The sequence below is a fragment of the Anolis carolinensis genome, unplaced genomic scaffold (assembly GCF_035594765.1).
Source record: "Anolis carolinensis isolate JA03-04 unplaced genomic scaffold, rAnoCar3.1.pri scaffold_59, whole genome shotgun sequence".
NCBI lineage: Eukaryota > Metazoa > Chordata > Lepidosauria > Squamata > Dactyloidae > Anolis > Anolis carolinensis.
Window position 1 is genome coordinate 50,001 of NW_026943868.1, and position 10,000 is coordinate 60,000.

A 10,000-nucleotide genomic window follows, 5' to 3' on the forward strand; every position below is an offset into this window, starting at 1 on the left:
GGAGGTGGCCTACTGGGGCCTGCACATGAAATACGCCCAGCGGTGTTGCCGCATCTTGTTCGAGGAGAAGCAGGACGAGCTGGCCGAGTATCTCAAGATCCAGCGCGAGTTGGAAGCCGAGCTCGAGCCGGTGGAACGCGAGGAGCACTTTGAGGGGAAGTTTCTCGGCGGGCTGCGCAAGGCGATCTGGAACCTGATCGAGAACCCGTACTCGTCCATCCCGGCCAAGGTGATCGCCATCCTCTCCAGCTTCTTCGTGCTGATCTCCATCGTTGGAATGACGCTGAGCACGGTCGAAGAGATGCAGCACAAGGCGAGCAAGCGTTGCATGCAGCAGCTGGAGACGGTGTGCGCGGTGTTCTTCACGGTGGAGTACCTGATGCGGCTGGCCTCCACCTCCACCCTGCGCCAGTTCCTGCGCGCGGCCTTCAGCGCCATCGACCTGGTGGCCATCCTGCCCTTCTACGTCCAGCTGCTCTTTGAGAGCCTGGGCGAGGGCGAGGGCGGCCCCGGCGGGGACTACCAGGAGGAGCTCCACCGCATGCGCTCCGTGGGAAAGCTGGGCAAGGTGCTCAAGCTCATCAAGCTCATGCGCATCTTCCGCATCCTCAAGCTGGCCCGGCACTCCACCGGCCTCCGCGCCTTCGGCTTCACCCTCCGACAGTGCTACCAGCAGGTCTGCTGCCTCTTCCTCTTCATCGCCATGGGCGTCTTCACCTTCTCCGCTCTCATGCACTCCGTCGAGCACGACGTGCCCGGCACTAACTTCACCAGCATCCCCGACGCATGGTGGTGGGCCGCCGTAAGTGTCACCCCCCCCCCAGACTCAGTAGATATTTTATATATTTTATATATATGCTAAATTCATAAATACAGTAATTACTACATAGCATTACTGTGTATTGACCTACTTTTTCTGCCAAATTTGTTGTCTAACATGATGTTTTGGTACTTAATTTGTAAAATCATAACTTAATTTCATGTTTAATAGGCTTATCCTTAATCCCTCCTTATTATCCAACATATTCGCTTATCCAACGTTCTGCTGGCCGTTTATGTTGGATAAGTGAGACTCTACTGTAGTACATTATAATTATATTAACCTATTATAATATTATACTATATTTTCATTTTTCATTTTTATGATCCTATATTATCATTCTATATTATTATTATTCTTACTACCGAACATGCAAACCTGCATCTACCTCCACCGAGGTCTGATAGAAACACGCATCCACCTCCACCGAGGTGTCAATCAGAGGCGCCTCCGCTGAGTCCACTGAGGTCTGCTTTTCCCGCAGGTGAGCCTCTCGACGGTGGGCTACGGGGACACGGTTCCGGACACGTTCCTGGGCCGCGTGGTGGCCTTCGGCTGCATCTCCTTCGGGATCATCCTCAACGGGATGCCCATCTCCATCCTCTACAACAAGTTCTCCGACTACTACGCCAAGCTCAAGTCCCACGAGGTCCAGGCCACCGGGTCCCTCAAGGCCGCCCGCGAGCTGCGCCTCAAGGAGCGCGCCTGGAGGAAGTTCACCCAGGCCTGCTGCGCCGAGTACGGCGGGCACGAAGCCCCCGGCACCCCCGCCCACACGCGCAGGCCCGAGCCCCCCAGCCCCGCCCACCGCCCCACACCCACCCCCGCACCCCTCGCCCGGCAGCCGGAGCCCGCCCCGCGCGCCCCACGCACCCCCATGGGACGCCGGCTGGACTACCCGGTCCCCCACCCGCACCACGACTACCTGGACCACCACCCGGCCCACCTCACCCTGCTCTCCGGACACCCCACCCCGCCCCCGCCCTACGTCTTCCCGCCCCCCGCCCTCCAGAGGCACCGCTCCCGGAAGAGGGCCGAGCACCACGAGGGTTAAGGGAGAGGCAGTGGGCGGGGTCATGCAGATGAGATACAAATAATGTATGTAAATTATAATGTATAACTCTCCACATGCAAATACCACAATGACGGGGAGAAAAATGATACAAATAATATATAAAAATTATAATTTATAACTCTCCACAAGCGTTTCCAGTATGTGCGCCATGGGAAAGGGTAGGAAAGGGTTAAGGGAGAGGCAGTGGGCGGGGCCATGCAAATTCCACACCGACGAGGAGAAAGATGGGATACAAATAATGTATATAAATTATAATTTATAAATCTCCACAAACCTCTACATTATGTTCAGTTGCTGAGCCATTCTTCTATAGGAAAGGGTAGGAAAGGGTTAAGGGAGAGGCGGTGGGCGGGGCCATGCAAATTCCACACCGACGGGGAGAAAAATGATACAAATAATATATAAAAATTATAATTTATAACTCTCCACAAACGTTTCCAGTATGTGCGCCATGGGAAAGGGTAGGAAAGGGTTAAGGGAGAGGCCGTGGGCGGGGTCATGCAGATGAGATACAAATAATGTATATAAATTATAATGTATAACTCTCCAGTATATCAACCATAAGAAAGGGTAGGAAAGGGTTAAGGGAGAGGTCAGTGGGCGGGGTCATGCAAATTCCACACCGACAGGGAGAAAGATGGGATACAAATAATGTATATAAAACATAATTTATAACTCTCTGTGAACCGTCTCCATTATGTTCATTCGCTGATCCATTTTTCCATAGGAGCAAATAGGAAAGGGTTAAGGGAGAGGCAGCAATGCCATGGTTGACATCCCGGAGGTGTCCAGTAGGTGGCGCACAAGCCATTGCAACGAATGCATTCAAACCCAATGAGAATAAATGTATTTATTTACAAGGAGATGCTGTACAAATACACTGCATTGTATTATGAATATTTACACATAGATATATATATATATAAATATGCAAATTCATAAATATTGTTTTGATCGCTTTGGGGAATACTGTACAATATGGTACATGACGCGGAGAAATGGGTGGGTCCGGATGGCCTTTGGGGGTCCCTTCAGAGATGTATGTATATATATATGTATATGTGTTTGTGTGTGTACACACATATATATATATATATGTATGCACACACACATATTTATGTCTGGCCATCTGTTGGGAGGGATCGGATTGTGCCTCCTGACTTGAAATGAATAGGGTGGTTAAATATCTATCTATATCTATGTATGTCTGGCCATCTGTGGGGAGGGATCGGATGGTGCCTTGTGAATTGGATGGCTATATCTATATCTATGGCTTGTGAATAGGATGATTCTATCTCTGGCTGGATGGCCATCTGTGGGGAGGGATCGGATTGTGCCTCCATGATTGACATGGGCAGGATGGCTATGTTTTGGGAGAGGTTGGATTGTGCCTTGTGAATTGGATGGCTATATCTATATCTATGTTTATGCCTGGTCCTCTGTCGGGAGGGATCGGATTGTGCCTCCTGACTTGAAATGAATAGGGTGGTTAAATATCTATCTATCTCTATGTCTGTCTGGCCATCTGTGCGGAGGGATCGGATGGTGCCTTGTGAATTGGATGGCTATATTTATATCTATGGCTTGTGAATAGGATGATTCTATCTCTGGCTGGATGGCCATCTGTGGGGAGGGATCGGATGGTGCCTTGTGAATTGGATGGCTATATCTATATCTATGGCTTGTGAATAGGATGATTCTATCTCTGGCTGGATGGCCATCTGTGGGGAGGGATCGGATTGTGCCTCCATGATTGACATGGGCAGGATGGCTATGTTTTGGGAGAGGTTGGATTGTGCCTTGTGAATTGGATGGCTATATCTATATCTATGTTTATGCCTGGCCCTCTGTCGGGAGGGATCGGATGGTGCCTTGTGAATTGGATGGCTATATCTATATCTATGTTTATGTCTGGCCCTCTGTTGGGAGGGATCGGATTGTGCCTCCTGACTTGAAATGAATAGGGTGGTTAAATATCTCTCTCTCTCTATGTCTGTCTGGCCCTCTGTGGGGAGGGATCGGATTGTGCCTTGTGAATTGGATGGCTATCTCTATATCTATGTTTATGCCTGGCCATCTGTCGGGAGGGATCGGATTGTGCCTCCTGACTTGAAATGAATAGGGTGGTTAAATCTCTCTCTCTCTCTATGTCTGTCTGGCCCTCTGTGGGGAGGGATCGTGTTGTGCCTTGCGCACAGGATGTCTCTCTCTATGTGTGGGTCCCTCACCGGCACCCGCACGCGTCGGCCACCATGTCGGGGAACTGCTTGAGGACGACGTTGTGTGGGTCCCCGCCCTGGAAGTAGAGGAGGCTGATGGGGGTGAGGCTGGTGGGGACGCAGCAGGGGGCGGTCGGGGGGGGCCGGGCGTGGGGCCGGTGGAGGGCGCGGGCGATGGAGCGCAGCACCGCGTGGTTGGAGGGGCGCAGGCCCGAGCCCAGCGGGAAGGGGCAGCCCCCCCGGCACTGGAAGGCCCCCACCCCCCGCGGGGAGATCACCCACCCGCCCCAGCCCAGATCCTCCACGTCCAGCACCAGCGCCTCGCGCCGGCACCCCCCCCCCCAGCACCGCCTCATCCTCCTCCTCCTCCTCCGCAGCCCAGGCAGAGCGGGACCCCCGCCCACGGGGAACGGGCACCACGGGCAACACCGCCCCTGCAAGAGAGAGAGAGAGATGTCCATCATAGGCAAAGAAGGATGGAAATCATATGCAATAGGTCCAGGCACTCTGGACATGCTCAGAGGCACCCCTGGAACGGGAGAGCCAAAGAGCCATGCAGTACGTAAATAGAGACATGCCATGTGCAAATAATAATAATAATAATAATAATAATAATAATAATAATACATATGTAAATGGGGTCATGCAATATGTAAATAATAATATTAATAATAATACACATGTAAATGGGGTCATGCAATAGGTCAAGGCACTCTGGACATGCTCAGAGGCACCCCTGGAACGGGAGAGCCAAAGAGCCATGCAGTACGTAAATAGAGACATGCCATGTGCAAATAATAATAATAATAATAATAATAATAATAATAATAATAATAATACATATGTAAATGGAGTCATGCAATATGTAAATAATAATATTAATAATAATACACATGTAAATGGGGTCATGCAATAGGTCAAGGCACTCTGGACATGCTCAGAGGCACCCCTGGAACGGGAGAGCCAAAGAGCCATGCAGTACGTAAATAGAGACATGCCATATGCAAATAATAATAATAATAATAATAATAATAATACATACATACATACATATGTAAATAGAGTCATGCAATATGTAAATAATAATAATAATAATAATAATAATACATATGTAAATGGGGTCATGCAATAGGTCAAGGCACTCTGGACATGCTCAGAGGCACCCCTGGAACGGGAGAGCCAAAGAGCCATGCAGTACGTAAATAGAGACATGCCATATGCAAATAATAATAATAATAATAATAATAATAATAATAATAATACATATGTAAATAGAGTCATGCAATATGTAAATAATAATATTAATAATAATACACATGTAAATGGGGTCATGCAATAGGTCAAGGCACTCTGGACATGCTCAGAGGCACCCCTGGAACGGGAGAGCCAAAGAGCCATGCAGTACGTAAATAGAGACATGCCATGTGCAAATAATAATAATAATAATAATAATAATAATAATAATACATACATACATATGTAAATAGAGTCATGCAATATGTAAATAATAATAATAATAATAATAATACATATGTAAATGGGGTCATGCAATAGGTCAAGGCACTCTGGACATGCTCAGAGGCACCCCTGGAACGGGAGAGCCAAAGAGCCATGCAGTACGTAAATAGAGACATGCCATATGCAAATAATAATAATAATAATAATAATAATAATAATAATAATAATAATAATAATAACACATATGTAAATGGGGTCATGCAATAGGTCAAGGCACTCTGGACATGCTCAGAGGCACCCCTGGAACGGGAGAGCCAAAGAGCCATGCAGTACGTAAATAGAGACATGCCATATGCAAATAATAATAATAATAATAATAATAATAATAATAATAATAATAATAACACATATGTAAATGGGGTCATGCAATATGTAAATAATAATAATAATAATAATAATAATAATAATAATAATAATAATACATATGTAAATAGTCATGCAATATGTAAATAATAATAATAGTAAATACATATGTAAATATGTAGTAATGCAATATGTAAATAATAGTAATAATAATAATAATAATACATATGTAAATAGAGTCATGCAATAGGTCAAGGCACTCTGGACATGCTCAGAGGCACCCCTGGAACAGGATAGCCAAAGATAGAGCCATGTAAATAGAGTCAAGCCCTATGGAAATATGGAAATAGCCAAAGATAGAGCCATGCAGTACGCAAATAGAGACATGCCATATGCAAATAATAATAATAATAATAATAATAATAATAATAATAATAATAATAATACATATGTAAATGGGGTCATGCAATAAGTCAAGGCACTCTGCACATGCTCAGAGGCACCCCTGGAACGGGATAGCCAAAGGTAGAGCCATGTAAATAGAGTCAAGCCCTATGGAAATATGGAAATAATAATAATAATAATAATAATAATAATAATAATAATAATAATACATATGTAAATAGTCATGCAATATGTAAATAATAGTAATAGTAAATACATATGTAAATGCACTCTGGACATGCTCTGAATCCTACAAGATGTAAATGCACTCTGCACATGCTCAGAGGCACCCTGGAATAGGATAGCCAAAGAGTATGTAAATAGAGACATGCCATATGTAAAGATGTAAATAGTCATGCAATACATAGTCATGCCATATGTAAATAATAATAATAATAATAGTAATAATAATAATAATAATAAATGCATATGTAAATAGAGCCATGCAATATGTAAGTAATAATAATAGTAGTAAATACATATATAAATAGTCATGCAGTATGTAAATAATAATAATAATAGTAAATACATATGTAAACAGTCATGCAGTATGTAAATAATAATAATAATAATAATAATAATAATAATAATAATAATAATAGTAGTAGTAAATACATATGTAAATAGTCATGCAATATGTAAAGGCACTCTGGACATGCTCAGAGGCACGGCTGGAATAGAATAGAATAGCCAAAGAGCCACGCAATATGTAAATCCGTATTTGCAATATGTAAATGCACAATGTAGATATGTAAATAGAGTCATGCAATATGCATATAGAGTTATGAAATATGTAAATAGAGTCATGCAATACGTAAATGCACTCTGCACACACTCAGAGGCACTGCTGGGATAGAATAGCCAAAGAGCCGTGCAATACGTAAATAATAGTAATAATAATAATAATAATAATAATAATAATAATAATAATAAAAAATGCGTGTATAAATAGAGTGATGCAATAAGGAAATGCACTCTGGCCATGCTCAGAGGTTGTACGGCTTGAGGCCTCACTCACCGCTGGGGTCTGTGTTGGGGAGCGGGGCGGTGGGGCTGTCGTCCTGGGCGAAGAGGACCAGCATGGGCTTGCGGCCGGGGTGGTGGTCCCGCCCGGAGGCAAAGCGGACCCCCGGGGTGGGGTCGGCGTCCAGCGACCCCCCCTCGATGGCCACCGCCAGGCCCATGTCCACCTCCTCCGACGTCCAGTCCCGCACCTGCCGGGCAAAGGAAACCACGTCAAAAGATCAGAAAGTCTCTTTCTATAGAGAATGAGGAGATCGAGGCAGCGAGCCCGGCTGCGAGATCGGTCATTGGCTCACCGCTTGAGTGACAGAGAAGACCTCCCATCCGGAGCCCAGCAGGGAGAGGAGGCGGGAGCAGAGCAGCTTCTTCCTTGACCGGCCCTCCACCTGGTACACGCTCACCTGAAATAAATAATAATAATAATAATAGTAATAATAATAATAATAATAATAAAAAAAAATTGAGCATAAGAATATAATACTATAATAATATAATAATACAATATAATAAGATACGCATATAATTATTATAATATAATGTTAATATGATAATACTGTAATGCTACAATATAATAATAAAATAATGGAATTATAATATTATAATAATAATAATATGATAATAATACTATAATAATACAATAGAATAATAAGATAATAATATAATTATTATAATATAATAAAATAATTATGATAATAATAATGATAAGAATAGCCGTGTCGGTGCCCACTGACCTGTTGGACGTGGTGCCTGCGTGGGTGAGGCCCGTCCAGCGGCCGGAGCTTGAAGAGGTGGAGCTCGGCGGTCAAGACCCGCTCCTTCCTGGCCTGGCCGGACAGGACAAACAAGAGCTGACCCCCCGGGACACTGCCATGCCCTGCAAAGGGAATAATCATCATAATAATAATTAATAATAATATAAAGATAATATAAAAATATAATGCTAATAATAATGTAAACATTCCCTTCCAGCCGTGCCTCTGAGCACGTGCAGAGTGCGTTGACCCATTCCGTATTATTGTTATTATATTACAATCATTTATCTCCCTCCCAACCATGCCTCTGAGCACGTGCAGAGTGCGTTGACCCATTCCATATTTTTATTATTATTATTATTGCATTTATCTCCCTCCCAGCCATGCCTCTGAGCACGTGCAGAGTGCGTTGACCCATTCCGTATTATTGTTATTATATTACAAACATTTATATCTCTCCCAACCATGCCTCTGAGCACGTGCAGAGTGCGTTGATCCATTCCATATTTTTCTTATTATTATTATTATTGCATTTATCTCCCTCCCAGCAGTGCCTCTGAGCATGTGCAGAGTGTGTTGACCCATTCCATGTTGTTGTTATTATTATTATTATTATTATTATTATTATTGCATTTATCTCCCTCCCAGCAGTGCCTCTGAGCATGTGCAGAGTGTGTTGACCCATTCCATGTTGTTGTTATTATTATTATTATTATTATTATTATTATTATTGCATTTATCTCCCTCCCAGCAGTGCCTCTGAGCATGTCCAGAGTGTGTTGACCCATTCCATGTTGTTGTTATTATTATTATTATTATTATTATTATTATTATTGCATTTATCTCCCTCCCAGCAGTGCCTCTGAGCATGTCCAGAGTGTGTTGACCCATTCCATGTTGTTGTTGTTATTATTATTATTATTATTATTATTGCATTTATCTCCCTCCCAGCAGTGCCTCTGAGCATGTGCAGAGTGTGTTGACCCATTCCATGTTGTTGTTGTTATTATTATTATTATTATTATTATTACATTTATCTCCCTCCCAGCAGTGCCTCTGAGCATGTCCAGAGTGTGTTGACCCATTCCATGTTGTTGTTGTTATTATTATTATTATTATTATTATTATTGCATTTATCTCCCTCCCAGCAGTGCCTCTGAGCATGTCCAGAGTGCATCAAATCAAAGCCCTCCCCACAAATGGCCACCCAGCCCCTGCTTAAGGATAATAATAATAATAATAATGGGGTTCCATCCTTTTCCTGCAGTAAGGGCACCCTCCGATCCCTCCTGAGAGAGGTCCATGCAGCCCTTACATAATAATAATAATAATAATAATAATAATAATAATAATAATAATGATAATAATAATAATAATAATAATAATAATAATAATAATAATAATAAGGGCACCCTCTGATCCCTCCTGGCAGATGTCCAGGCAATAATAATAATAATAACAACGGTGGGGTGGACTCACTCTTTATGCAGCCCTGACATAATCATCATCATCATAATAATAATAATAACAACAACAACAACAACAACAACAACAACAACAACAACAACAACGGTGGGGTGGACTCACTCTTTATGCAGCCCTGACATAATAATAATAATAACAACAACAACAACAACAACAACAACAACAACAACAACAACGGTGGGGTGGACTCACTCTTTATGCAGCCCTGACATAATAATAATAATAATAATAATAATAATAATAATAATAACAACAACAACAACGGTGGGGTGGACTCACTCTTTATGCAGCCCTGACATCATAATAATAATAATAATAATAATAATAATAATAATAATAATAATAATAATAATAATAACGG

General features: G+C 43.0%; 2 protein-coding genes across 2 annotated transcripts in view; one reads left to right on the forward strand and one right to left on the reverse strand.

Annotated features, from left to right (window-relative positions):
- LOC134295015 (potassium voltage-gated channel subfamily V member 2-like) overlaps positions 1-1,874 on the forward strand; it is a 12,005-nt gene extending 10,131 nt beyond the window's left edge. Inside the window, exons 4-5 of the mRNA XM_062966976.1 lie at positions 1-802; positions 1,305-1,874. The exon at positions 1-802 is cut by the window's left edge and continues 3,018 nt beyond it. Of these exons, the coding sequence (XP_062823046.1) occupies positions 1-802; positions 1,305-1,874 (1,372 nt within the window). The remainder of the gene's footprint in view (positions 803-1,304) is intronic.
- A 2,594-nt stretch (positions 1,875-4,468) lies between these two features.
- LOC134295016 (bone morphogenetic protein 4-like) overlaps positions 4,469-10,000 on the reverse strand; it is a gene marked incomplete at its 3' end in the record, with an annotated part of 6,129 nt that continues 597 nt past the window's right edge. Inside the window, exons 2-5 of the mRNA XM_062966977.1 lie at positions 8,134-8,276; positions 7,699-7,803; positions 7,398-7,593; positions 4,469-4,548 (exon numbers count right to left, since the gene is read on the reverse strand). Coding sequence (XP_062823047.1) covers positions 4,469-4,548; positions 7,398-7,593; positions 7,699-7,803; positions 8,134-8,276 — 524 coding nt within the window. The remainder of the gene's footprint in view (positions 4,549-7,397; positions 7,594-7,698; positions 7,804-8,133; positions 8,277-10,000) is intronic.